The sequence below is a fragment of the Macaca mulatta genome, chromosome 19, assembly GCF_049350105.2.
Source record: "Macaca mulatta isolate MMU2019108-1 chromosome 19, T2T-MMU8v2.0, whole genome shotgun sequence".
NCBI lineage: Eukaryota > Metazoa > Chordata > Mammalia > Primates > Cercopithecidae > Macaca > Macaca mulatta.
This window is the reverse complement of record NC_133424.1, coordinates 68,652,182-68,680,175: the sequence shown is the minus strand read 5'-3', so window position 1 is coordinate 68,680,175 and position 27,994 is coordinate 68,652,182. Positions and strand designations below refer to the sequence as shown.

General features: G+C 46.4%; 3 protein-coding genes, 1 long non-coding RNA gene and 2 pseudogenes across 37 annotated transcripts in view; 4 read left to right on the top strand and 2 right to left on the bottom strand.

Annotated features, from left to right (window-relative positions):
* Positions 1 to 9,483, bottom strand: part of LOC704549 (uncharacterized) — a 49,757-nt gene extending 40,274 nt beyond the window's left edge. The window contains exons 1-2 of one of the 2 annotated variants that reach the window (XM_077979968.1): positions 8,441 to 9,483; positions 7,337 to 7,501 (exon numbers count right to left, since the gene is read on the bottom strand). The gene's annotated coding sequence lies outside the window, so the exon portion shown is untranslated. Of the gene's footprint in view, positions 1 to 23 lie in introns of both variants that reach the window. The other variant, XM_077979969.1, reaches the window with a different exon arrangement.
* ZSCAN5A (zinc finger and SCAN domain containing 5A) overlaps positions 1 to 27,994 on the top strand; it is a 130,433-nt gene that overhangs the window by 25,392 nt on the left and 77,047 nt on the right. For 12 of the 31 annotated variants that reach the window (XM_077976277.1, XM_077976276.1, XM_077976268.1 and 9 more), the window contains exons 1-2: positions 9,903 to 10,081; positions 11,372 to 11,473. In XM_077976277.1, the coding sequence (XP_077832403.1) occupies positions 11,441 to 11,473 (33 nt within the window). In that variant the 5' untranslated portion in view covers positions 9,903 to 10,081; positions 11,372 to 11,440. The other 19 variants (XM_077976271.1, XM_077976259.1, XM_077976270.1 and 16 more) reach the window with 5 other exon arrangements.
* On the top strand, positions 2,509 to 4,946 carry LOC705087 (glycerol-3-phosphate dehydrogenase, mitochondrial-like; annotated as a pseudogene).
* VN2R210P (vomeronasal 2 receptor 210 pseudogene) lies at positions 6,629 to 7,537 on the top strand (annotated as a pseudogene).
* Positions 11,484 to 27,994, top strand: part of LOC144337106 (uncharacterized) — a 32,171-nt gene continuing 15,660 nt past the window's right edge. The window contains exons 1-2 of one of the 2 annotated variants that reach the window (XR_013409728.1): positions 11,484 to 13,900; positions 17,469 to 27,665. This is a non-coding gene — a long non-coding RNA (uncharacterized LOC144337106). Of the gene's footprint in view, positions 27,666 to 27,994 lie in introns of both variants that reach the window. The other variant, XR_013409727.1, reaches the window with a different exon arrangement.
* EDDM13 (epididymal protein 13) overlaps positions 14,299 to 27,994 on the bottom strand; it is a 38,233-nt gene continuing 24,537 nt past the window's right edge. For both annotated transcript variants that reach the window (XM_077975649.1, NM_001171845.1), the window contains 4 exon segments: positions 27,006 to 27,032; positions 21,814 to 21,941; positions 19,019 to 19,056; positions 14,299 to 14,629 (listed from right to left, as the gene is read on the bottom strand). In XM_077975649.1, coding sequence (XP_077831775.1) covers positions 14,605 to 14,629; positions 19,019 to 19,056; positions 21,814 to 21,941; positions 27,006 to 27,032 — 218 coding nt within the window. In that variant the 3' untranslated portion in view covers positions 14,299 to 14,604.

Genomic DNA, 27,994 nt, shown 5'->3' with positions numbered 1-27,994 from the left:
GATATACATCTATTTACACTCACCAGACTATGGAGGATTCACCACCACACCGGGAAGCAACAGCCTGGGCTCCAGAGTCGGCCACTCGTCCATGCACAGACCAGGAGAGGTCTCATGAAGCTTCAGCACAGTCTGGGACCCTGGCTCTTTTTGTAAGGAGTTGTTTGGCATGAGGCCCAGCCACGAGGGCCCTTCACAACTGGGTTCAAGGAACACAAAAGGTCAACTTGTTTTTGCGGTTGTCTGTTGTTTTTCAATAACTAACGAATAGGAATAGATTGAAATAGAGATTTCTCCAAAACAGCGCTGGATGAACGCCTCAAGGGGCTCACACAACCTGTTCCATGACTTGGTGACCATTGTTTGTGTCCATGTTCAATTGAGTTCAAATTTAATATTTAACTTTTCCTCCACAGGCCCTCAGAAATTTGTGTCAGTAAATGTGGAAGGGCAGATATCTTTTTGACATACTAGCTTCCTTTTTTTTTTTGAAAGTGCACAGCAGTGGGAATGCCAGTCACATGGGAATTCTATTTTTAGTTGTTTGATGAACTGCCACACTGTTTTCCATAGTGGCTGTACTAATATACTTTCCCACCAACACTGTACAAGGGTTCCCCTTACTCTGCATCCTCACCAGCATCCATTATTTTTTGGCTTTCTGATAAAAGCCATTTTAACTGGAGTGAGATAATTTCTCATTGTGGTTTTGGTTTGCATTTCCCTGATGTGGTGATGTTGAACAGTATTTCATGTACCTCTTGACCAACTGATGAACAAAATATGATACATATACACAATGGAGTATTATTCAGCCATAAAAAGAATAAAATTAAAACTATGTTATTTGCTGCAACATGGATGGAATTGGAGGACATTATGTTAAGTGAAATAAGCCAGGAACAGATGGACAAATATCACGTCTTCTCACTCATATGTGGGAGCTAAAAACATGGATCTCATGAAAGTAGAGAGTTGATTGGTGGTTACCGGAGGCTATGAATGGAGGGGGAAAGGAGAGAGGTTGTTTTGTGGGCACAAAAATGCAGTTGGATAGAATGAATAAGATCTAGTATTCAGAAGTACAGCAAGGCAACTACAGTTAACAATAATTTGTCATATGATTTAAAGTTGCTGGAGGGGAGTAATTGAAATGTTTCCAACATAAAAAAAGGGTGCAGGTTTGGGGAGATGGAGACCCAGTTGCCCTGGTTTATCATTAGACATTCTATGCATGCATCAAAATACCACATGACCCCACAATATATGTAACTATTATGTATCTACAAAAAAAGTTCTGCGTCCAGGCTCGGTGGCTCACGCCTGTAATCCCAGCACTTTGGGAGGCCGAGGTGGGTGGATCACCTCAGGTCAGGAGTTCGAGAACAGTCTAACCAACATGGGGAAACTCCATCTCTACTAAAAATACAAAATTAGCCAGGTGTGGTGGCACATGCCTGTAATCCCAGCTACTTGGGAGGCTGAGGTAGAAGAATCGCTTGAACCTGGGAGGTAGAGGTTGTGGTCAGCCGAGATACCGCACCATTGCACTCCAGACTGGGCAGTAAGAGTGAAACTCCATCTCAAAAAAAAAAAAAAATCTGCCTCAGGGTTCTGTATCCATAAATTCAACAAACCTGGGATCAAAATTTTTTTTTTTTTTTTTGCCAGGCACAGTAGCTCACACCTGTAATCCCAGCACTTTGGCAGGCCAAGGAAGGAGGATCACTTGAATCCAGGAGTTTGAGATCAGCCTGGACAACATAGTGAGACACTGTCTCTACAAAAAATAAACTATGCACCTAGTCCCAGCTACTCAGGAGGCTGAGGTGGGAGGATCACTTGAGCCTGGGAGGTGGAGGCTGCAGTGAGCTGTGATTGTGCCACTGTGCTCTGAGTGACAGAGCAAGAACCCTGTCTCCAAAAAATATTTGTATGAAACCAATAAAAATAATACTAATTAAAAAACCAAGATAGTCTAACAACTATTTACATAGCATTTACATTGTATTAGGTATTATATGTAATCTAGAGATGATTTAAAGTATTCAGGAGTAAGCACTAGGTTATATATAAATAGTACTTCATTTTATGCAGAGGACTTGAGCAGCCTGAGATTTTGGTGCCTGAGATGGTCCCAGAACTAATCCCTACAGACATACTGAGAGGCAACTGCATGTCTATATCTATAGATATCAAGGTCGCAAGAGACAGATTGGTGGGGGGACGCCTTTACATGAGTTAGAGACAGAGAAGAACAGAGAGATAAGATCCACAATTATTAAATATACTGTAGTGGAAGTTTTTCCAGGATATTTTGCCCCCAGTATTACTGAAAAAGCTGGTGAAGTGTGGAGCCAGGCGAGGGCTGTGGGCTCTCACAGCGGGGTCACAGGGTCGCCCACCTCCTGGACACATTTGTAGGCCAGGGAAGCCTGCCAGCCAGGAGGTGTGAAATAGGAAAAGCCAGACCTGGGGGCCAACAAGGAGAAGTCCTCAAGCTGAGAAATGGCATTTCAAAAGGCAGTGAAAGCGACAATTCTTGTTGGAAGAAGTGCTCTTGCAACTGTTTAGGCCTTTCTCAGCTTGCTTATCACAGAAGGAAACAAATGAGCCTGGTCTATGTTGAAGCAGCAGACTGCATTTCAGAACCTGTTAACAGGGAGCCTCCTTCCAGAGATGCTCAGCTACTGACTTTGCAAAAATATATCTGAAGTTGATATCCTTGTTATGGAAGGAGAAGCAACAGGAAGTGGCTGTGTACTAGATGCCATCACCAGAGGATTAAAAACAGCCTTGTAGAAAGAGATGATTTCTCATCAGGGACCAGCAGCAGAAGCACTAAATTGATCCATGGTGGTGTGAGATATGTTCAGAAGGCCATGATGAAGTTGGATATTGAGCAGTATAGGATGGTAACAGAAGCCCTTGATGAGCGTGCCAACCTGCCAGAAATTGCTCCCCTTTTATCAGCTCCATTGTCTATCATGCTTCCAGTTTACAAGTGGTGGCAGTTACCTTACTACTGGGTAGGAATCAAGCTGTATGATTTTGTTGCAGGAAGTAATTGCCTGAAAAGCAGTATGTCCTCAGCAAATCAAGAGCCCTTGAATATTGCCCAATGCTCCAGAAGGACAAACTGGTAGGAGGAATTGTCTGCTATATGGGAGACATAATGATGCATGAATGAATCTTGCCATTGAGCTGACTGCTGACAGATATGGGGGTGCCACAGTCAATGACAGGGAGGTAGTGAGCTTGCTCAAGAAGACAGACACCAAGACAGGGAAACTGCATGTGAGTGGTGCATGGTGCAAGGATGTCCTCAAAGGGCAGGAATGTGACATGAGAGCCAAATGTGTTATCAATGCCATGGGACATTTCACAGACACTGTGTGCAAAATGGATGATAAGGACGCTGCAGCTATCTGCCAGCCAAGTGCTGGTGTCCATATTGTGATGCCTGGTTATTACAGCCCAGAGAGCATAGGACTTCTTGAACAGTGATGGATGAGTTATTTTCTTCTTACCCTGGCAAAAGATGATGACTGCTGGCACTACTGATACTCCAACTGGTATTACACACCATCCACTTCCTTCAGAAGATATTAACTTCATTTGAATGAAGCGCGTAATTACCTGAGCTGTGATGTTGAAGTGAGAAGAAGGGGGACATCCTGGCCGCATGGAGCGGTATCCGTCCCCTTGTTACAGATCCCAAATCTGTAGATACTCAGTCTATGTCCTGAAATCATGTTGTCGATGTCAGTGAGAGAGGCCTTATTACTACAGCAGGTGGAAAGGGGACAACTTACCGGTCTATGGCAGAAGATACCCTAAATGCTATCAAAACCCATAATTTGAAAGCAGGACCAAGTAGAACAGCTGGGCTTTTCCTTCAAGGGGGTAAAGACTGGAACCCCACACTCTACATGAGGCTCGTCCAGGATTATGGACTTGAAAGCGAGGGGGCACAGCATCTTGCCGCCCCCTATGGTGATAAGGCTTTTGAGGTGGCCACGATGGCAAGTGTGACTAGCAAAAGGTGGCCTATTGTTGGAGTACGTCTTGTGTTAGAATTTCCATATATTGAAGCAGAGGTGAACTATGGGATTAAGGAGGATTCCTGCACCACTGTGGATATGATTTCACATCGTACTTGCCTGGTTTTTTTTTTTTTTTTTTTGAGACAGAGTTTCACTCTTGTCACCCAGGCTGGAGTACAATGGCACGATCTCGGCTCACTGCAATCACTGCCTCCCAGGTTCAAGTTATTCTTCTGCCTCAGCCTCCTGAGTACCTGGAGTTACAGGTATGCGTCACCATGCCTGGCTAATTTTGTAGTTTTAGTAGAGATAGGGTTTCTCCATGTTGGTCAGGCTGGTCTCAAACTCCTGACCTCAGGTGATCCTCCTGCCTTGGCCTCGTCTGGCCTTTCTAAATGTCCGGGCAGCAGAGGAAGCCCTACCCAGGACTGTGGAACTGATGGGCAGAGAACAGAATTGAGATGATTATAAGAAACAGGAACAACGTGAAACAGCCAGGAAGTTTCTATATTATGAAACAGACTATAAATCTCGATCAGAACAGTTAACAGACGGCTCTGAAATTAGCCTACTGCCTTCAGACACTGACAGGTATATGAAGAGATTTTGTAAGTTTGATGCAGACCAGAAAGGCTTTATTACCATTGTTGATGTTCTGCATGTATTAGAGAGTATCAATGTTCAAATGAATGAAAATACACTCCATGAAATTCTAAATGAAGTCGATTTGAATAAAAATGACAGGTTGAACTCAATGAATTTTTGCAGCTGATGAGTGCTATTCAAAAAGGAAGGGTGTCTGGAAGCCAGCTTGCTATACTAATGAAAACTGCAGAAAAGAACCTCGACAGAAGAGTTCCAATTCCAGTGGATCATAGTTACAGGAGGGACCGGGCTTAGGACGTGACTGGCCCGGGCAGATCTGTGTTTGTTAAACAGGTCTTGTGTATATTTTGCTATGAATGAAGTTCCTTTAAAGATAAAGAAAAGCACACTTTTCTTCTTTTGAGCATATCTGCTTTTACTTAAAATCTGCTAAATGCTAAAACACACAGTCCTTCACCAATCCCAGAGACTCGTTTGGAACTGATTCCAAGCCATTACTATGAATAAAGCACCCCAGCATTTTGTGTAAGTTCTTTTTTTTTTCGAGACGGAGCCTCAGTCTGTCGCCCAGGTTGGAATGCAGTAGTGCAATCTTGGCTCACTGCAACCTTCATCTCCCAGGTTCAAGCAATTCTCTTGCCTCAGCCTCCCGAGTAGTTAGGATTACAGGCGTCTGCCACCACATCCGGCTAATTTTTGTATTTTTAGTAGAGATGGGGGTTTCACCATGTTGGCCAGGCTGATCTCGAACTCCTGACCTCGTGATCCACCCACCTCGGCCTCCCAAAGTGCTGGGATTACAGTCGTGAGCCACCACACCCAGCCATAAATTCTGAATTAAACCTGTAAAGCTTCCTTATCTGATTTAAGAAAGGAAGACAAGAAATAGGGCGGAATGAACTTCTTCGAAATTCATTCCAAGCACAAAAGGAAAATTTTTCCCTTTGCATGTAAACTTGACCTTAGTTGATTCTGTTGGGGTTGGCATGGGTATGCAGGGATTGCCTTTGATTATCAAGTGATTTATTTCAAGCGACTTTAAGGGGTTTCAGGTGAAGGAACCCCCATCTGTGCTGGAGTTGGATACTCCTTTCAATAGCCACACCACAGTCATAACAATGATGATAATGCTGGATTATTTGTTAAGCCAGGGTTGTCTGCCTCATATCCATCATGCTGTTTGCAATATTCCTGCTTTCAATCAATGTATACCGAGTGTAACTTTAGGATTTCTGCTATTAAATATATGATCCCTCTTCTGCTTCAGTTTCTGGCTTTGCTTTGTCTGTTTCAAAATATGTAGCTTCCTCTTTGGTGCAACAACAAACTCATTTTCACTTTTCTTAAATATACTGTAAGTGTTATCATTGGCTTTCTCTTTCTTATGTATCTGTAAAGATTTTTGGCATATAAATGTAATATTAAAGTCAGTGATGGTATAACTTGCAATGTTTGCATCATGTCCATCTTTTTTAAGGAGTGAAAAAGTCCTACGATGTTTTTAAAGAATAGCAAGTGTAAGCTCAGTACTAGAGTGACTACACACAATGCATGTTTTCATATGTGGCACTTTTATGTAGTGTGTTGGGTTATTGTTCTAGATCGGACTGTAAAATACTATGTTCGAGGCTGGGTTGTCATTTTTGTAACTGTCTTGGTGTTTTATGGCCATTATTTATTACTTTTGATATAGAGAATGAGCTCCGTGCATTTATAAAGCAATAAGACGATGTATTTAATGTGCTTTGTTTTTAACTGAGTAAGAACCGGAAGCATGAATCAATAAAACTGATTAAAATGGTCAAAAAAAAAAAAAAAGCTGGTGAAGTGTTTTTTTCTTTAAAACACATGCAGAACACACATTCGCGCCCTTGTGTGCACACACACACAACTCACACACACACACCAGCCAAACGATCTATCTAAATGGGGCTGTGGTGGTGAGAGCTCTGGGCAATGGCATCTTACCAAACGTGCAGTGCTCTGGAGACAGTGACACCCTTTTTGTTAATATTTCAGATATAAAACAATGCAGGCTCTGTCCTGAAGATCATCATCCAAACAAGAAAAGGGAACATGCATTCCAAAATAGGAGGCCTTCCTGGCCTATGATGAAACTTTGGGCCTGGCTCTGGGATGCACAGCCTTGTTCTACTCTGCCCTCTCTGTTCTGATCCTTGTGGAGCTTGTGTGGCACCGAAACACTCCCATGGTCAGGACCAGCAACCTGACTCTGAGCTACCCCCGCGTTGTCTCCCTCACGCTCTGCTTTCTCTCTTCCTTGCTCTTCATCAGCCGCCCCAGCCCTGCCACCTGCCTCCTCTGACGAACCACCTTTGCAGCTATGTTCACAGTGGCTGTGTCTTCTGCAGGGCCTTCCAGGCTACAAGGCCAGCAAGCAGGATCCAAAAGTGGATGGGTCCCCAAAAAACACATTCTGTTGTCTTCCTTTGCTCCTGTATCCAAGGGACCCTCTGTGGAATCTGGCTGGGGACAGAGCCTCCCTTCGTAGACAACGACCCTCAGTCCGTGCCTGGCTACATCATTATCCAGTGTAATGAGGGCTCTGTCACTGCCTTCCACTCTGTCTTGGGCTATTTGGGCTTCTTGGTTTTGGGGACCCTTGCTGTAGTCTTTCTGGGAAGGAACCTGCCTGATGCCTTCAACGAAGCCAAGCTCCTCACCTTCAGCATGCTGGTGTCCTGTGGTGTCTGGGTGGCCTTCCTCCCAAGTTACTACAGCACCCAGGGCAAGGCCAGAGCGGCCGTGAGATCTTCTCCATCGTGGGCTCCAGCGCTAGGTTACTTGGCTGCATCTTTGCTCCCAAGTGCTATGTGATCCTCCTTCATCTAGAAAGGAACATTCTTCAATGTTTAAAGAAGAAGCCTAGTCCAGGCATGGTGGCTTACGCCTGTGATCCCACACTTTGAAGGCCAAGGCAGCTGGATCGCTTGAGCTCAGGAGTTTGAGACCAGCCTGGGCAATGTGGTGAAACCCTATCTCTACAAAATATACAGAAACTAGCTGTGGGTGGTAGTATGCATCTGTAGTCCCAGCTACTCAGTAGACCGGAGGTGGTAGGATTGCTTAAGCCTCAGAGGTCAAGGCTACAGTGAGCTAAGATCACACCACTGCACTCTAGCCTGGGAAACAGAGCATGACTCTGTCTAAATAAATAAACAAAAAGCCTGAGAAACCATAAACAGACGAAACAATAAACAGGCCGAGAAAAGGAACTGTAATGATCATTAGTGGCAGAGAATTTGTAACCTAATTGTGGAAAGCACACCTGAAAATTAACAAAGATTGAATGAACTATTTGAAAAAAATAGCAATGAAAGATAGGAAATTTACAGAGGCAAAATCTGAATATCCAGTGAATAATAAAAAGATTCTGGCTGGCTAAAAGGTAGTGACTTCTACCAGTTTATTGTCCACAGTCATTACAGACCAAATTCCTTGTTCTACTCTTTCCCCCCTCCTAATGCACTTGACTAGTCTTTAACGAAGAAAAAAAAAAAGATGCTAAGCCTGATAGTCAAAAATTCAAATTTAAAAAAACATAAAATAGTTAATTACTTCTCAGCACAATGGCAAAAATTACAAATCTGGAATCACTAAGTGTTGATTGGGATATGGAGCACAAAGTGAGGGCATTGGGAAGGGTGAGGTCTGTGAAGACGCTAGAACTACTGAGTGGGATTTTAGCACCGAAATCAACCTCAAAGTTCAATTGCTCACCCTTTGGTTATGTTACAGATGGTGCAATGCTGGGTCACAGAGCTTACCCCAGGTCCCCAAGCGAAGTCAGTGGCAGTGCCTGGACGGGAAGTTCATCCCCATCCATTTTCACTTGCGGAATCTCAGGGCTCGGTAAAGAACCACGATTGACGGAGGTCACACAGCAACTGGTATGACAGGGACGGGTTTCCGGAATTCCAGTGTCTTAACACCAAGCCCTGTAGTACTTCTCAGAGATCAAAACCACTGCTCTTGTGTGCTCAGAAGACAGTTTAGTGGTCATAAAATCCAATACATCCAACTTGCAGATCAACACACAAAGACCCTGGAGGAAGGTGGGGCGGTAATTTCTCCTGGTCTCCAAAGAAAAGGCAAGAATGGTGATCATCAAAGCCGCTGGCACTTGAAGGGTCATTGTGTGCCGGCCATTGCTCTGAGGTTCCCTTAATTCTCACAACTCCGTACATTTTAACATCAAATTCTAACATCATCCTCACTTCACCTATGGGGAAACTGAGACACAGGGCATCATCCTCACTTCACCTATGGAAAAACTGAGACAGAGGGCACCATCCTCACTTCACCTACGGGGAAACTGAGACACAGAGGGTGTCTCTTGCCTGAGGCCCTGAAATAGTAAGAGAGCACAGCAGGGGCACCAGACATTATTTCACAAAAAGGGAAACCGAGGCCCAGAGAGGGTGAAAGGTCACCGGCTCACCCTCTCAAGGACGAGTGGTATAGGGTAGGTGGCCTCAAAGACAGAGAGGTTGGCTCAGAACCCACGGCCCCTTCAAATCAGCTTTCTCCCCTCCCGTGGGCAGCTATGAAGTCACAGGGGAACTGGGAGGGGCCGTTACCATGGAGACTGGAAGCCCATTCAGAAACATGGTGGAAACTGGGAGTCGCCCTCATCTCCCAGGGCACCACTTTGGAGCCAGCATTTTCGGCCTCGGAAGTGAGGCCCAGAGCGCCTCGCGCGAGCAGCCCCAACCTCCCCGCAGGCGACATGCGACACCGACCGGGTGACCGAGGCTCGGGAATCCCCACACTTCACGCACGCAGAACGAGGACAGAGATGCCTCAATGCGCGTGCGCAACTCTACCCCGTCCTTTAAAGAAGGCCGTGTGGCCTCTCCACCAATCGGAATCCTGCTTTTTCCCTGGTCCCGCCTTATTCCCAGACTTCCGGCGTCTCGCCGGCTGCAAAACAACCCTAAACTAGAGGGCTCGGCAACTCCTAGAGACTTCTGGGTATTGTAGTCCCAAAGATGCAGAGGGACAGGAGGAGCACGTTTTAGTAAAAAGCAGCTTAGAATAAAAATGTCTATACCAGTGATGATTCGGCGGGTTGGAAACGCTTTTTAGATGATTTCACCCACTGTTATTTGTGGGGGAAGCAGGAGGTAAGGAGAAGGAAGGCGGCCGCAGAGGCTTCTGGGAATTCTAGTTCAGCGCACTGAGCAAGGGCTGGGAGCTGCGACCTTCGCCCCGGATCCGGAAGTGGTCGCCGAGGCCTCCTAGCAGCCAATGTGAATGCGACAAGTCCCCGGTCCAGGCGCCCCGCTCTCCCCGGCCCAGCTCGCCAGGTCCTACCACGATGCCTGACTCGTTTGCGGCTTTGAGACCGGTTGTAGGGGGCTTGACCGTCACTAGTAGACGTTTCTGATTGTGTCGCGGTCACCATGGTAACGACTTTAGCTTCCCTTCCGCCCTTGCGGTGACGTCACTGGCGGAGGCCGGACTGGGGTGGGTTGGGGAGCGCGAGTGCGCATGCGCGTGGGGCGAGGCTGAGGGAGGAGGGAGAGATTCGTGGGAGGACGGAACCCGGGGATGGGACTGGAGGAGTTTCCGTGACCTTGCGGGCTGTTTGTGCTGAGGGGCAGCTTTATTTAAATAATAATATGCGTGCAGGCGCCCTGCATGATTCCTGGCCGCGTGCTTTCTAGTAAGTGCGCAGAGACTTTTCGCAAGAATTGATTCACTCTTTTTTTCCTTCCCTCCCGATTTTTGATTGGAAACCCAGACTTCCTTTCACGCCTGTCGCCAGGTTAACTAGGTCACTGTTTGCTCTCAGTAGCAACCCTGCCTCCCGCAGTTCGCTTGGTCCTTGATTACAGGTTCGTGCTGTGCATTCATTCATTCAGTGAGAGCCGAATAAGTACTAGTGGCCAAGGAGACAGCAGTGAGCTCAACAGTTGAATGGCCTCAGACCTTACCGAGTTTCTCAATACCAGGGTTATTGACATTGGGGGCAGACATTGCTTTGTTCTCGGGGCTGCCCTGTGCGTTGTAGGATGTTGAGGATCTTCCCTCACCTCACCCACGGGATGCCAGGAAAAATCCTCTCCGGCCCCCAACTCCTGGTTGTGACAACCAAAAATGTCTCCAGACATTGCCAAATGTCCCCTGGGGGCTGAAGTCAGCCTACTGAGAACTGCCGCCCTAGAAGTTTTCCAACACTCTTCTATACCTTCCCATAACTTGGTCACCCAGGAAACTCTCACCAGGTGATTGAACTCTGATATGAATGGACATGATCTGACACATTAACTTCATTTTACATAAAATTTAAGAGCACTCCCCTCATCAAAGGGAAGGGATGATTAAATGTACAAAGGCCATTAATGGTATCCAGGAGAAGTTACAAAAAACTAACATCAAGCACCTGGGCATATAATCATCTGGTTAGCATATGAAACCTTCTAATGATAAATGGGTTTATAAAGCTAGTTTAAAAATTAGTTACTACTGGGTTCCCCCAAAATAAAATATATCATTTTTGCGTAAGTTGTCTATGGAGGGATTGGCATCCTCTTCTGATGTGGTTTGCCTGTGTCCCCACCCAAATCTCATCTTGAGTTCCCACGTGTGGGAGGGACCCCGTGGGAGGTAATTGAATCATGGGGGCAGGTCTTTCCCATGCTGTTCTTGTGATAGTGAATAAGTCTCACGAGATCTGATGGTTTTTTATAAAGGGGAGGTTCCCTGCTCAAGCTCTCTTCTCTTGTCTGCCGCCATGTGAGACGTGCCTTTGACCTTCTGCCATGATTGTGAGGCCTCCCCAGCCACGTGAAACTGTAAGTCCATTAAACCTTTCTTTTGTAAATTGCCCAGTCTTGGATATGTCTTTATCAGCAGCGTGAAAACAGACTAATGCATCTTCCATCTGTCTGTCATCAACTTACTGGGTGGTTTCCGTGGCTTTTAGCAGTTTCTTTATTACATTTTAAAGGATCAGCCCTGTTTGCACATGAATTGCTGTAAGAAAAGACGAGAGCTTCCTAGGAGCTGTTATGCAAACACAGCCATATCAACTTAGTCAGAATGTCTGGAGATGGGAGCCCAGACCTCTGCACTTACAAATAAACAATCATAATCACAGCAGCAGCGGTAACAGTACCTGGCACTAACAAGCATGGTGTGCTGACAATGCCTGAACTATGGTTGCAGGATTTCTGTGGAAACACCATCTTTAATTCTCACGATGACTGTATGAAATAGATACAGTCTACATCCCCATTTAACAGAGGAGGACATGGGGACACAAACACGTAAGATAAGTGCAGCTGAATAGTGGAGTATTTTTTGTTTTACATTTTTAATTCTGGGATAATTTTATATTTACAGAAAAGTTACAATGATATAATCCAGAGCTTTCTCACGTACCCCTTCCACACTTCCCCTGCTGTTGACATCTTACATAAGCCTAGTAGATGTGTCAGAACCGTAACATTGCTACAGTACTCTTAACGCCAGACTTTATTCACATTTCCCCAGTTTTTTCTCTAACGTCCTTTTCCTGTTCTGGGGTCACATGTGGGACACCACATGACATTTAGTTGCCAGGTCTTCCTGCCCTCCTCTGATCTGCAGTGGTGTCTCTGACTCTCCTTGTTTTTGATGACCTTGACAGTTGTGAGGTGTATGGACCGGGTGTTCTGTACAATGTCCCTCCATTTGGAATTGTCTGATGCTTGCTTATGATTAGACTTGGATTATGGGCAGGAACTGACTTTTAAATTTTTTAAAAAATTTTAATGAAAAATTTTACATTGATACTTGGTTCAGTTATCAGACAACCTTTAACCCTGTTTGGAACAACTTGGATATGTGGATCTACTTTTTAACTATAAATGTTAGAAAATATAATTGCGGATCAATTTTAGCATTCAAATTGAGATGCACCATACGTGAAAAATACACAATGGATTTCAAAGACTTCATACAAAATGAAGGATATAACTGATCTCATTAATAATTGTTTGTGTTGATTAAATGTTGAAATGTATCTTGGATATATTGAATTAAATCGTACATATTATTCAAATTGATTTTACCGGGTTCTGGGCTAATAGGAAGTGTGAAATAAGTGTGGCTCACGGATTTTTATTGGCTAACACCGCCCTAGATAATAACAATACATTAATTGAGAACTATGTGCCAGGCAGTGTGTTTTAGAAATATTGTCTTATTTAGAACACGTGAACACAGAGAGGGGAACAACACGCACTGGGGCCTGTTGGGGTATGGGGTTGCGGGGAGGGAGAGCACTGGGAAAAATAGCTAAGGCCTGCTGGGCTGAATACCTAGGTGATGGACTGATAGGGGCAGCAAACCACCATGGCACACGTTTACCTGTGTAACAAAGCGGCACAGCCTGCACATGTACCCTGGAACTTAAAAATTTAAAAAATATGTATTATCTCATTTAAAGTTTACCTCTATGAGGCAAGCTCAGTAGACTGTTCCTTAAACTACACTTTAAAATGATCCCTGGGGTAAAAGAAGTTTCCATCCGTCTATGAAATATACCAACTGATGCTTCAGGCTCACTGAATGCCCCTGGCTAGTGCAGTGCTTTCTAATATGCCTTCGCTCTTCTCTATCGGTTCAGTTATGTGACTACCAAGAGCTAGTTGAGTTGCATTTATTCGAAACCTTTTCATTCTAATGGGTTTTATTTCAATGATGTAATGCAATCACATTTAACATAAATGAGGAAAATATGAGTGCGTCGGCAAAGAATTGTTTCCACCAAAAGAATAATTCAGTGGGAAAGATGCGATAAAGGCCGATTGTTAGTAAGAGCAACAACAAAAAATACGTCAAGTTGGAATGGGCAAGATGGCTATAGGGATGATTTTTTCTTTTTTTTTAATGCAGCGAGGATTTTGCTTAAATAGCTTTGCAAGCATGCCTATGTCTCCACTGCCCTTCTAAGGTACAAAGTGGAAATTGTAGTCCATAGACCTATAGAACAACAACACTAACCCCTGGTCTTATATCCAAAGATTGGCAAATGAGTGTACAATTTTACATTTTAAAACAAAATGGTAAAAGTATTTTTAATTTCCTATTGGAACCAACTTATTTGATGAACTAAGCAATGATGGTTCTGATCATGATGGTAAGAAAACTTCTACCCTACTGTTACTATCCCCATTTGACGATAAAATAAGGCATTAAGAGACGATACCCTCCCCAAGGTTGCATATTCATTAAGGGTGGAGCTGGGATTCGAACCCAAGAAACCTTTCTCCAGAGCCCAAGCTCTCAACCAGGACATGGAACCACCTCCAGAGTAGGCAGGAAACATGCAGGCTGGAGAGCTGGACACGGCTTCCTCCTGGAACAGCCACATCTCACACCTGTATTTCCTCGGGACGGAGCGGGGAGCCCCAAATCTTTACATAAAAGAATACGGACTTTGGAATGAGTCAAACTGGGTCAACTCTCAGCTCTGTAGCTTAGTGTGATGTTGGGAGAGCCATCAGTCCCGCTGAGCTGTAGTTTCTTCACCTGTAAAGTGCACAGTTAACTGATAGGGTTTATGACTCTTGGTAAACCACCAGCATACCTGTTAGTTCTCAGTGTGGGGGAATGGAATAACCCAAACTTTTCAGCCATTTCAACAAGTATACATTTTATTATGGAAGTAGTGGAGACAGTCCGAGAATGGTCTGGAGGAGAGATTTTAGGGGAAACCCCTGCAGTTGCCCTCTCAGCCGCTCTGGGTGCATCCTTCCAAGGCATGGCCCCCACAGACCCCTTCTGGCCATGCGTCTGGGCACCCAGGTGCCATTCCTTAAAGGACCCAGTTCATTACCCTCCACACAGGCAGTCCAGGGGACAGAGAGCTTTCTTCAGAGGTGAGAATGCCTGGGAGATGGAGGCCTTGTGAAGGCTGAGCTGAGATGGAGCAGGCTCACTAGAAAGAACAGCAGGGATCATCCCTAAGAAAGGAGAGAGAAATGTATTTGTGCATTGATTTTCGTCCTCACACATTCTCATACTCCTTGCCTGGTGCCCTGTCCCTCTACCCCACAGGGCTCTTGGTGACCTGCCTCAAGCCCACCTCCTCCCTCCAGCCTAGCCCATTCTCTGCACTCACTAGGTTCCACTAACTTTGTCCCTATGCCCACCAGGCTGTTCCAGCAGCTGGAACACGCCTCCCTCAGATCTCATGGACCCTAGCTCGGCCCTGTCACCAGGGCAAGTGTCTCCTCCTCAGAGCAGGGCTCTTCTAGAAACCAGCCAGCGGGAAGCAGCGCCCCCCTCCAGTTCCTCACTGTCCCCCAATGCCAGGCCTGAGCTTGTGTCGCACCCCTACCTCGCCACTAGAGGGCGCACCCCACAGGAGCGGGGGCTGCCCAGGCCTGGCTGCCCTGCACCCCCAGCCTGGCGCACTGGAGTCAGGCAAGGTTGCAGGAAGAGAACCTTAAGGTTTGCTTCTGGGCACTGGAGTTCCAGGGATGGATCAGGGGTACTTCTTACTCCCAGAGGGGCTCACAGTCTATGTGAGCAGGAGCCCTCAAACTGTGTTCGGCAGGGCCAACTGCAGCCTGCATCCCTTTTCATCAAGTTTCTTTCTGTAATTGAGGTAACATGTAACCATAATGCATAACATAAAATTCACCATTTTAACCATTTTGAAAGTGCACAATTTAGGGACTTTCGGTACGTTCACAATATTGTGCAATTGTCACTTCTAAGAGTGGAATATTTTCATCAACCCAAAAAAGAAATGCATTAAGCAGCCACTCCCCTTATTCCTTTTTCTCCTCAGCCTCTGGCAACTAGTAATTGGCCTTCTGTCTCTTTGAATTTGCCAAATCTGTCCGTTTCATATACATGGCATCATCTACTGTGTAGTCTAGTGCGTCTGCTTCTTTCACTCAGCACCGTGTTTTCAAGGTTCAGCCATGTTGCATGTGCCAGGACCTCACTCCTTTTTTAGGGCTGAATAATAATCCATTGTATGAATGCACCGTGTTTTGTTTATCCATTCATCGGTCGTTGGGCACAGTCACAGCCATCGGTGTATTCTCTATGATTGCTTTGAGCTCCAACAGCAGAGCAGAGTAGTTGCAACAGATCATCTGGCCTGAAAAGCCAACACTTAACTGTTTTGCCCTTCCCAGAGAAAGTTTGCCAACCTCTTGCCTAATGGGTTGAAAGCACACATTTATATGAAAGTAACTATGTGGTTTGACCAGTGCTTTAATGTGTGGTTGAGGAGAGCCTGAGAAACCATTCAACACCATTCTTTTCCTTCAGCAGCCTCCCCAGTGGAATCTGAAGGATTGCTCTTGGTTCCTGAACCAAAGCATTGCTTAGGTGAATCTTGAGGACTGAGGAGGACTTTTCTAGGTCGACAAAGATCAAGGAATCAATGTGTGTAATGGCATAATGGAGCAGGAAAAAAAAGTGATGTTTTCGGGGGAATCAGAAATGGTTTAATATGGGGTGGGTGTGGCGGCTCACGCCTGTAATCCCAGCACTTTGGGAGGCCAAGGTGGGCGGATCACCTGAGGTCAGGAGTTCGAGACCAGCCTGGCCAACATGGTGAAACCCTATCTGTACTAAAAATACAAAAATTAGCCAGGCGTGGTGGTGCATGCCTGTAATCCCAGCTACTAGGGAGGCTGAGGCAGGAGAATCGTTTGAACCTGGGAGGCAGAGGCTGCAGTGAGCTGAGACTGGGCCACTGTGCTCCAGCCTGGGTGACAGAGTGAGCCTCTAACAACAACAACAACAAAAAAGACATGGTTTAATACGGACAAGGGATGGATTGTGGGTGGGGGGGATAAAGAGAAGTGGAGAAAAGTTTAGAGAAGCAGGAGAAGCTTGGAGCCTGAGAACCCTCGGGTACCATGCCAGGGAGCTGAACTTGATCAATGGGGCAGAGGCTTCCTGCCAGGTTCTCTGAAAACTTGGGATCTTTTAGGAACTCTACAAAGGTTTGCTTTTTCATTTCAAAAATGAAACTATTTTTTAAAATGGGTGTATACCCAAAATAGAGCACATGGACTGAAGTTTTTATTCACTGGAGAGCCACACCAACCTGCTGCATGTTTTACATCTTGGAAAGATTTTTTTATTACCTGAAGGGCATGTAGAGTTCACAAGGCCAACTGTTAGACAACTGTTACTTTTTGCAGTGACTTATCTCTGTGCGTTCAGATTTTTCTCCATATGAACAATTAAAAGGAAACACTGCAAGATACGGGGTAACAGAGAGTAATGTAAGACAGCAAAGGCCTTCTGTACCCTGTGCTTGCAAATCTCATCGCCTCACTTCATAGTAAGTAAATGTCACACAGTTAACCTTAGGAAAAGTACTTCTGGTAATGAAAAGCAACTTAGAATTTTTTATATATTGGGATTCCATGTAAGATTTCAGTAGGAAAGTGTTTTGGGTTTTCTTTCGTTTTAAGTTTGAAAGACACTCGTCATAGTTGATGAGTTTCCACTGGTGGATTTAAGCAGGAGTGCAGCGGGGTTGCGGGTTTATCACGATTGAGTTGACTTTTTTTTTTTTTTGAGACGGAGTCTCGCTCTGTCGCCCAGGCTGGAGTGCAGTGGCCGGATCTCAGCTCACTGCAAGCTCCGCCTCCCGGGTTCACGCCATTCTCCTGCCTCAGCCTCCCGAGTAGCTGGGACTCCAGGCGCCCGCCACCTCGCCCGGCTAGTTTTTTGTATTTTTTTTTAGTAGAGACGGGGTTTCACCGGGTTAGCCAGGATGGTCTCGATCTCCTGACCTCGTGATCCGCCCGTCTCGGCCTCCCAAAGTGCTGGGATTACAGGCTTGAGCCGCCACGCCCGGCCCGAGTTGACGTTTTTTAATGTGAAAAGGGCGCTGGGGATGCCAGGGAGAGGATGAAAGGCAGGGGATGTGGGAGAGGCTAGGGAGGAGCCTCTTTGTAGCTATCGAGGGAAGAGAAATCTCCCATCTGTCTTTAGTACTTTCTCTCTCTACCCTAGACCCTAGCCTTGACCAGGCTACCGTCATCTCATGGAAACTGAGTAGCCTCTTAACTGGCCTCCGCACTTGATGTCACTGGGACGTGTCTCTTTCCCACTGACAGCCTTTCCATGGGGTCCAAAGTGCTTGCTCTAATCTTCCAGGTTTGAGGTGGCCTGCTCAGCACGTCACCCACACGCCTCCCACAGTGCCTTCCCACTCCCTCCCCCTTCTCCTGCCCCCGTTATTCTTTCTGACTCCAGGCACATCTAGGCCACTTTCCACCCCAGGGCCTTTGTACAAGCCAGTTCCTTCTTTCACGAGTTCTCTGTGTATCTGACAACCCTGGTTCTACAGGCCTTTGATTCAATGTCACTTTCCCAAAGAGGCTTTCCTTCGTCACCCAACTATCCAGGGCAAGCTTCTTTAGTTCTCTTTTTCATCATATCCTGAGGTCTTCCTCCGTAGCTCTAAGTATCACCTGTAATCATCTAATTGTTTTCTTGTGAGCACAGGAATCTTGTCTGCCCTGTTCACCACTGCATCCAGGATGCATCAGTGAGTCGTTGTAAACACAGAATTATCATATGACCCAGCAATTCCACTCCTAGGCATGTACCCCGAAAGATTTTAAAACAGATATTCTAACAAAACTTGTTTATAAAAATTCATAGCACCGCGACTCACAACAGTCAAAAGGTGGGAGCAACCCAGTGCACTTTACCTGATGATGGATAAACAGAGCGTGCTATATCCATGCAGTAGAGTATCACCCAGCAGAAACGAATACAGTCCTGATACAAGGTGTACCATGATGAACCTTGGAAATACTACGCCAAATGAATAAAGCCGGATGCAAAGGGCTACGTAGTGTATGACTCCATGGGTATGAAATGACCAGAATAGGGGAGTTCTCAGAGACAGAGTAGACTAGTGGTTGCCAGGAGCTGGGGGAAGAGATGGTGTCATTGGTACAGAGTTCCCTTTGAGGATGATGAGAAGATTCTGGAAACAGATTAGTGGTGATGGCCACACAGTATTGTGAGTGCACTGGAAGTCACTAACGGTTAATTGTATGTTGTGTGTGTTGGGCCACAAGTCCTAAGACCTGTGAAAAAAAATGATCAAGTGAATGTATAAAGGGAGTTCCTCCTGCCGGGCATGTCCCTGTCATTTACAATGTGTTTCCTTGCCCGTGTCAGGCAGTGGCTTGCAATTAAGGGTGATGAACTTGGGACTTCTCATGCAATTCTGGGTGTCTATGATTGCAGCTTCCAAATCCACCTGTGTTCCTTACCTCACACGCCAGGCAGCTGGGATGAACCGCCCCCAGCCCCACCCCAGCGGTGCGAAAAGCCCATTCCTGACTGTAGCCTACCTGATGTCCAGTTCCGAGTTACAGTAGTGGCAGTAACACTTGGGAGGAACAAGTGAACCGGGAACAGAAAAAGAAACAGCTGGGGTGAGGCGAGTGTATTCCTTCCTTCCCTCCCTTTCTCCCCATCCCCCTCTCCCTTCTTTCCTGTCCTCCCCGTCTGCTCTTTCCCTCTGGTTGTGACATCCTGTGGTCTTGCTTCACTATTCAGCCCGCCTCTCACCACTCCCACCTTCTTCCCCATCTTCCAGCCAGTCCTCCTCATCCCCATAAGCAGCACAATCCCCTAAGCTGGGGTTTCTCACTCTCAGGTTCCTGATGTTTTGACCCGGGTTATTTCTGTCGTGGTGCACTGTCCTGGGCCGTGTGGCATGTTGAGTGGCCATCCTGGCCTCTGCCCACTAGATGCCAGTCGAGCGCCCTCCTCCAGCTGTCACAACCAATCCTGTGGTCCAGACACTGTTGAGTGTCCCCTGGGTGGCAACGTCACCCCCGTTTCAGAACCACTAGCATAATTCAAGTCTCTGTCTCAGGCTCATCTCCCTGTTCTCTCCATTTCCCTTATTCCTCACACCCAGCGCATAAGCAGTTCCTGTAGAACTGCGGCACGGTTCTCGTCTCCACCAGCACCGCCACGTCTCCTGCCCCGGCTGGTCCAGGGCCTCCTCTCCGTCTGTCTGCTCCCACTCTCGCCCTGTTTCCGATCCACTCTCCACAGGCAGCACCGAGAAGGATCCTTTCGTAACTCAGAAGGGATCTCGCTGATGGCTGTCCACCAGATTAGAACACAAGCTTCCTTCTCGTCTGGTCTATGAGAACCTTACATGACCTGGACCCCCCTGCTCCTCTCAGGTCACATAGATGTTCCTTTGGTTCCTTGAAGGCACTCAGCGTGTCCCTGCCTGGGGGTCTGCTGGGCCTGCTTTGCTTACAGTGGTTACCCCCAAGCTGCTCTGAAGGCGAGATCCTTCCACTGTCTCATCTCTCTGTCCAGACATCACCTGCCTGGGGAAGGCTGCCCGTGGCCCTGCTCGCTCTGTGATATCACCCTGATTTAGTTTATGTTTTTTGGAGCTGGTTGCTTGTTTCTCTGCAGTCCTCCTGCCGTCCCAATCATGGGAGCCTCAGGGACTCAAGGACGTTATGGGTTCTGTTCTCTGAGTCCCCAGCATCTAGGATGGGTCTTCTACACACGTGAATATTTGAAGACTGACTGAATCAATGAATGAAGGATGACTTGTCCTTCTTTTTTTTTCCTATTTAATTTCTTGAGTCAGAGTCTCACTCTGTCACCCAGGCTGGTGCGATCTCGGCCTCCTGGGTTCAAGTGATTCCCTTGCCTCAGCCTCCCGAGTAGCTGGGACTATAGGCACGCACCACCACGCCCGGCTACTTTTTGTATTTTTAGTAGAGATGGGGTTTCACCATGTTGACCAGGCTGGTCTTGAACTCCTGGCCTCAAGTGATCCAGCTGCCTCGGCCTCCCAACGTGCTGCGATTATAGGCGTGAGCTACCACGCCCGGCCTGGCCTGTAGTTTCTTGCACTCTGCCTTATGTTCACCTCTCTGAGTCTGGCACATGGTGTTCCCTCTGGAATGCTTCCCCTGCTTCCCCTCCTCAATTGGCTAATTCCATCCTGTCCTTAACCCACAGTGGAGGTGTCACCTCCTGCAGAAAGCCTTCCATGAGCCCACGCTTCCCCTAGGCTGAGGTAAGCACCACTGCCTCCCGCACTAGCACCTGCTCGTGAAGTGCTACCACTCGGTGATCTGGTTCTCTCTGTGGGTGCCTGCCTCCTTTACAAACTTAGGACCTTCTTGAAGGTAGCTCAACCATCAAAGTCCCCAGCAACCAGCAACAAGCTTGGTCCTTATGAATGTCCCTTAGAAAAAGCAAGAGACAGCAACGGAGAGAGAGGCAGAATGAGTGACAGTATTTCAGAGGAGCCCCTGGGACTGTTAGTACAGAAGGGAGTAGCATTTATCCCAGTCTAGAGGTGGGAGGGAGGGAAGAAGGAAAGAGAAGGAGGGAGAGAGAATGAGGGAGGGAGGAAGGAAAGAAGGGGTGAAAGAAAGGGAAGGGGGGAGGGAGGGAGGGAGGAGGAGGAGGAAGGAAAGGAAGGGGGAGAGGAAGAAAAGGAAGAGGGGGAGGAAGAAAAGGAAGGGGGAGAGGAAGAAAAGGAAGAGGGGGAGGAAGAAAAGGAAGAGGGGGAGGAAGAAATGGAAGGGGGGAGGAAGAAAAGGAAGAGAGGGGGAAGGAGGAAGGAAGGGGGAGGAAGAAAAGGATAGGAGGGGGAAGGAGAGAGCAAAGAGAGGGAAGAAGAAAAGGATGGGAGGGGGAAGGAGGGAGGAAAGGGGGAGGAACAAAAGGGAGGGAGGAAGGAAGGAAAGGGCAGAGAAGGAAGAAGGATGGGAAGGAAGAAGGAAGGGAGGAAGCAGATGGAGGAAGAAAGAAAGGAAGTGAGAAAGGGAGGGATGAAGGGAGAAAGAGGAAAGAATAGGGAGGGAGGAGAGAGAAGGAGGAATTAAGGGAGGGAAGAAAAAAGGAAGAGAAGAAAGGAGGAAGGAAGGGGAGGGAGGGAGGAAGAAAGAAGAGGGAAGAAGGAGAGAGTAAGGAATAATGAAGTGAGGGAGGGAGGGAGGAAGAGCGGGAAGGAGAGAGTTTTACAGAAGGGCTCTCCCACCACTTCCTGCTTGGCACCTCTGAGGCTGCCTCCTTCGCTTCCTCTGTGCCCCTACTTCCCTCCTCTTTGCTTCCTCTCCTCACCCTCCTCCCCTCTGTGCTGCCTCCTTCTTACCCAGTCCCCTTTGTTGTAGGATACGAAGAGGTAGGTTATCACCATGTAGGCGCATTTCAGGAAGTTCCACGTGTTCTTCCTCTTGGGCAGTGGTTTCCTGGATGGTGTGGTGCCTGAGAAGGGTTTAACTAGAGAGAACCATGGAGATGATTGATGCTGATGGCCTTCCCTTCCTGCCCTAGAGCTTCCTGCCACTGCTGTCTCTCCATTCTGATTTCCAAACTCACATCTCTGCCTGCCTCCTGAATTGACATTTTGGTCCACACCCACCGTCACTGCCGGCTTCCCGCTTCTTCGTTACCACCATATCCCAGGCAGTCAGGAATGCCTTTTGGCTCTCGCACCTCACATCCAAGACGTCACCAAATCTGACCCTGTCTTGCCCAGATTTCTCACCCAACTGTCAGGGGTTTGAACCACAGTGACTCCATCTTGAATAGGGGCTGGGTAAAATGAGGCTGAGCCCTACTGGGCTGCATTCCCAGGAGTTTAAGGCATTCTCGGTCACAGGATGACAATAGGAGGTTGGCACAAGATACAGGTCACAAAGACCCTGCTGATAAAAACAGGTTGCGGTAAAGCAGCTGCCAAAACCCACCGAAACCAAGATGGCGATTAAAGTGACCTCTGGGGGTCCTCACTGCTCATTATATACTAATTATAACGCATTAGCAGGCTAAGAGACGTGTCTACCAGCACCGTGACGGTTTACAAATGTCATGGCAACATCAGGAAGTTCCCCTACATGGCCTAAAAAAGGGAAGCACCCTCAGCTCCAGGAGGTCTCCACTCCTTCCCTGGAAAACTCATAAATAATCCACCCTTTGTTTATCATATAATCAGGAAATAACTGTAAGTAGCCTCGGTCCAGCAGCCCTTGCTGCTGCTCTGCCTATGCAGTAGCCGTTCTTTTAGTCCTTTACTTTCTTAATAAACTTGCTCTCCCTTTATGGACTTGCCTCAAATTCTTCCTTGCACGAGGTTCGAAAACCCTCTCTGGGGGTCTTGATCGGGACCCCTTTCCAGTGACAAAACCACCACCTCTCCCCCGTCCCCAGGCTTCAGGCCCTGCTCTTGATGGCTGCCTCTGCCCCCGATGCCACCCTTTCTCTTTCTCATCCATCTCCCACAGGAGTGCCCGCAGGATCTTTCTAGCACCAGATCTGACCGTGTCGCTTTCTTACTTCAAACCTCATGTGGTGCACGAGTGTTTCTTTCGCCTGTGTAACATTTTTCCTTTGTATTTTTATTTTAAAAATATTACATTCAGAAAATCTCAGTTTTTTTTTTTTTTTTTTTTTTTTTTTTTTTTACGGGTAAACCTGTCTGTCTAAACAGGTTTCCAATCAAAAAATAATTACCAGTGTACAGGCAAATACAAATCGAAAGAAAAAAATTAATTCTTCCTGTTGAAAATTCAGGAAGCGATTCCTCCTTGTCCCCTTTGCTTAGAGCATTTACTTTAGAAAACTTTTTGCCATCGCAAGTCTCTCTCTCTTCAACATTTATGCTAATCTTTTTCAAAGCTAAGGAAGCCTGCGGCCGGCATTATGACCCAGGAAGGTGTTTTTAAGGACCTGGAAACCATCCCTTGGAAATGTAAACATCGAGGAAGATAGCACCCAGTTCTCCCCAGCTTCTTGTTGGGAGGGGATGGAGCCTAACTTTGGTGGGCACCTCACTCCAAGTAGCAAATCGACCTCCTGTGATATTTTAGAAGTTTAGCTGGGCGCAGTGGCTTATGCCTGTAATCCCAGCACTTTGGGAGGCCAACGCAGGCAGATCACAAGGCCAGGAGATCGAGACCATCTTGGCTAACATGATGAAACCCCATCTCTACTAAAAATACAAAAAAAATTAGCCGGGTGTGGTGGCGGGCGCCTGTAGTCCCAGCTACTCGGGAGGCTGAGGCAGGAGAATGGTGTGAACCTGGGAGGCGGAGCTTGCAGTGAGCCAAGATCGCGCCCCTGCACTCCAGCCTGGTGAAAGAGTGAGACTCTGTCTCAAAAAAAATAAAAATAAAAAAGAAGTTTATTTTTCCGTTAGATTAAGCCAATGAACACAGATGGCTATCCCAATAACCAAGTGAATTTAGGGTGAACCATGTACAGCAAATAGCGTTATCAAGTCCTCTTACTTGAGAACTGGCTGTTGTGTATCTTGAGAGCAGGTGTGTAATAAGTTGTATCTGCTTGACTATATAAAGGGTGATTTTTTTTTTCTGTCTTTGCACTCTCTTCGCATATCACGTTCTGGTTTAATGCTTACAGGCTAATAAAACTATTTTCTTTCTCTTCTACCTGGGTAGAGAAGATCTCTGGGTTTGGAGGATATTTTGTTTTTAATTATATTTCACCAACACCAGCATATCCCAAGCCTCTCAGATATACCCTCCCAATCAAAGGTACACAATCACATCTATCAAAAATGAGGCTCACCTTTCTTTCTTCGCAATCCTTTGGTCTATTATTTCCTTTCTCTTGCCTGGCTAGGACTTGCACTGCATAGAACATTCAGTCTGGTGTGAAATGCAAGTGGCGATAGCAAGAATGTCTCATCTGTGATCTCAGAGGGAACGTGTTCTATACCCTCAGCCCTCTGTGTCGCTGGACTCCACATCTGAGGACCCAGCCAACAACTGGTCAAAAATACTTTTTAAAATCCCAATAAAAATAGCAATACAGCAGGCTGGGCGCGGTGGCTCACGCCTGTAATCCCAGCACTTTGGGAGGCCGAGGCGGGCAGATCACAAGGTCAGGAGATCAAGGTCATCCTGGCTAACATGGTGAAACCCCCATCTCTACTAAAAATGCAAAAAATTAGCCGGGCGTGGTGGTGGCGGCGCCTGTAGTCCCAGCTACTCAGGAGGCTGAGGCAGGAGAATGGCGGGAACCCGAGAAGCGGAGCTTGCAGTGAGCCGAGATTGTGCCACTGCACTCCAGCCTGGGCAACAGAGCAAGACTCCTCAAAAAAAAAAAAAAAGCAATACAACAATGAAAACAATACAAAAATATAACAGTATAATAACTATTTAAGGAGCATTTACATTGTATTATAAGTAATCTAGAGATGATCTAAAGTGTGCAGGAGGCTGAGCATAGGTTAAATGCAAGCGCTCTGCTATTTTATATCACAGACTTGAGCATCAAGGAATTTTGCTATCTGCGGGGAGGTCCTGGACCCAACCCCTGAGGATAGTGAAGGACAACTGTATTTTACCTTAAACAGGTTGTTCCTTGTAAGTTTTTGGAGGCTATTCCTTATTATTTTAAGATGTTCCCTTCTACTCATAGCTAGCTGAGATTTTTTTTTTTTTTTTTTTTTTAATCAGGAATAAGGCCGGGCATGGTGGCTTACGTCTGTAATTCCGGCACTTTGGGAATCTGAGGCAGGAGGCTCACATGAGCCCAGGAATTTGAGACCAGCCTGAGCAACATAGGGAGACCCCAACTCTACAGAAAATTTAATAAATAAGCTGGGGGTGGTGTCGCGTGCCTGTGGTCCCAGCTACTCAAGAGACTGTAGAGGGGAGGATCACTTGAGCCCAGGAGTTTAGGGTTGTAGTGAGCCATGATCATGCCACTGCACTCCAGCCTAGGCCACAAAGCTAGACCCTGTCTCAAAAAACATCATGTAAGCTGTAAAATCTTACCATCTTCTTTTTCTGTATCTACTGAAATGATAATGTGCTTGTTTTCCTTTATGGTAATAAGGTGGGAATGGGAATGCCATATATTGGTTTTTACCTATTAAACCATTGTTGCGTTGTTGGAATGCAGTGAATTTGGTCATGATTCTTTAAAACATATTGCCAAATTGGACTTGCTAATATTTAGGATTTTGCATCTATATTTATGGGAAAGACTGGCTTGAAATTTTCATTTTTCCTATTTGTCAGATCTTTTATCAAGGTTATTCTGTCCTAAAAACGAGTTGGGAAATGACTGTTTTTAATTTTCTGGAAGATTTCCTGTAAAATCAGTGTGATTTCTTCCTTTTAATTTGCTCTTAAAGCTATCTTGATCCTGGAAGACCTTTTTTGTGTATGGTGAGGCTATTTAATTACAGATGGCATTTCTTTAATAGATAGAGGATTATTCCAATTTTTTTTTTTGAGATGGAGTCTTGCTCTGTTGCCAGTCTGGAGTGCAGTGGCACGATCTCGGCTCCCTGCAACCTCCGCCGTCCAGGTTCAAGTGATTCTCCTGCCTCAGCCTCCCGAGTAACTGGGACTACAGGCACCCGCCACCAGGCCTGGCTAATTTTTTTATACTTTTAGTAAAGACAGGATTTCACCAGACAGGGTTTCACCATGTTGGGCAGGATGGTCTCGATCTCCTGACCTCATGATCTGCCTGCCTCAGCCTCCCAAAGTGCCGGGATTACAGGCGTGAGCCACCGCGCCCAGCCCAGATTTTTTATATCATTTCATTTGTTTTTGGTAATTTGTGTTTGTGTTTTTTTGGGATTTTGTCCATTTTATCTAAATTTTCAATTTTATTGGCATAAAGTTTCTCCAATGGTCACCTTATTGTTATTTTGTTACCTGCAAGATCTGCTGTGATGCTCTCTTCTTCCTTCCAAATATTGGCAGTTTGTTTCTCCTCTATTTTTTCTTATCAGTAATGCTAGAGGATTAGTGTTGTTCGGGCGTGTTTTTTTTTTTTTTTTGGAGGCACAATCATGGCTCACTGCAGCCTCCACCTCCCCAGCTCAAATAATCCTCCCGCCTCAGCCTCCCAGGTAGCTGGGACCACAGGTGCTGCCACCATGCCCGGCTCTACCTACTTTAAAGCGCTCATCTCCACCATCTGGATCACTTGGTGGCTTGCCGCTATTTTCTGGTTTTCCTTCCCTTGGTTTTCCGGCCCTCAGTCCTGTCACCCAGGACTTAACCTGGTAATTTCCAGGTCGGGGAAGAGAGGACTCACAGTCCACAGAAGCAGTAGCTGGGATAAAAATATCTCCCAGTCACATCTCAGTGTGTTGAGTCTCCTTGATGCCCATGGGCAGCGTAAAAGGGGCAGGTGGCTGGCAGACTTTGGATGCCCTTCAGGAAGGCAGCCTCTTAGGTACCAAAGCCCCTGGCCTTGATTACCTGAAATCTTCTAAGGCTCTATCACATATCACAGCCCAGACAGAAGGGACACACTGTCCTATAGATGAGGAACCGTACGACCCCATGCACTTACCTTCATCCTTGCAGTCACTTGTTTCTTCTAAAAATGAAGAGGAGGAGGAGAAAAAGGAGGAGGAAGAGGAAAGGAAGAAAGGGAGGGAGGGAGGAAGAGAAAGAGGAGGAGAAAAGAAAGGAAAAGAAAAGAAACCATCAGGTGAATTATGAAGTGGATGGAGACCAAACTCTAAATAGCGCTTCCAGGTGCCTCGAATGAGGAGAGAAGAGAATCAAGTTAGTCTCCTTGTGTCCCTGGATCCCAGGGACTCTCCTGCCTCAGGGCCTTTGCATATACTGTTCTCTCTTCCTGGAATGCCTTTCCTCCAGTTATCTCTGGCTCACCTACCCTTCTTCTTCAAGCCTTTGCTCAAATGTCATGTTCCCTGATCGCCCTTTAAAAACTTTTTTTTTTTTTTTTTTCTGAGACAGAATTTTGGTCTTGTCTTCCAGGCCAGAGTGCAATGGCATGGTCTCGGCTCACTGCAACATCTGCTTCCCAGGTTCAAGCAATTCTCCTGCCTCAACCTCCCGAGTAGCTGGGATTACAGGTGCACACCACCATGCCCAGCTAATTTTTTCTATTTTTACAAAATTCGTTTCAAAATAATTGTTTGTATTTTACTAGAGACGGAGTTTCACCATGTTGGCCAGGCTGGTCTCGAACTTCTGACCTCAGGTGATCCACCCGCCTCGGCCTCCCAAAGTGCTGGGATTACAGGCATGAGCCACCACGCCTGGCCAAAAAACTTAACTTTCCCGCACTGCATTTCCATCTCCATTACTCTATTGTCTCCATAGGACACAATAGCATCCAGCAGACCCGTAACTACTGCTCTTTGTTTTTCTCCTCTGATTGGAATACATGTTCCACTTGGTCACAGACTTCTATCTGTTTTATCGTCTGCTGCATCTCTAACACCTAGAATACGATTTTGTACAGGAGAGCTAACATCGGTTAATATCTGTTGGACAAATAAAAACAGATTAAACATTTATGATGCAGAT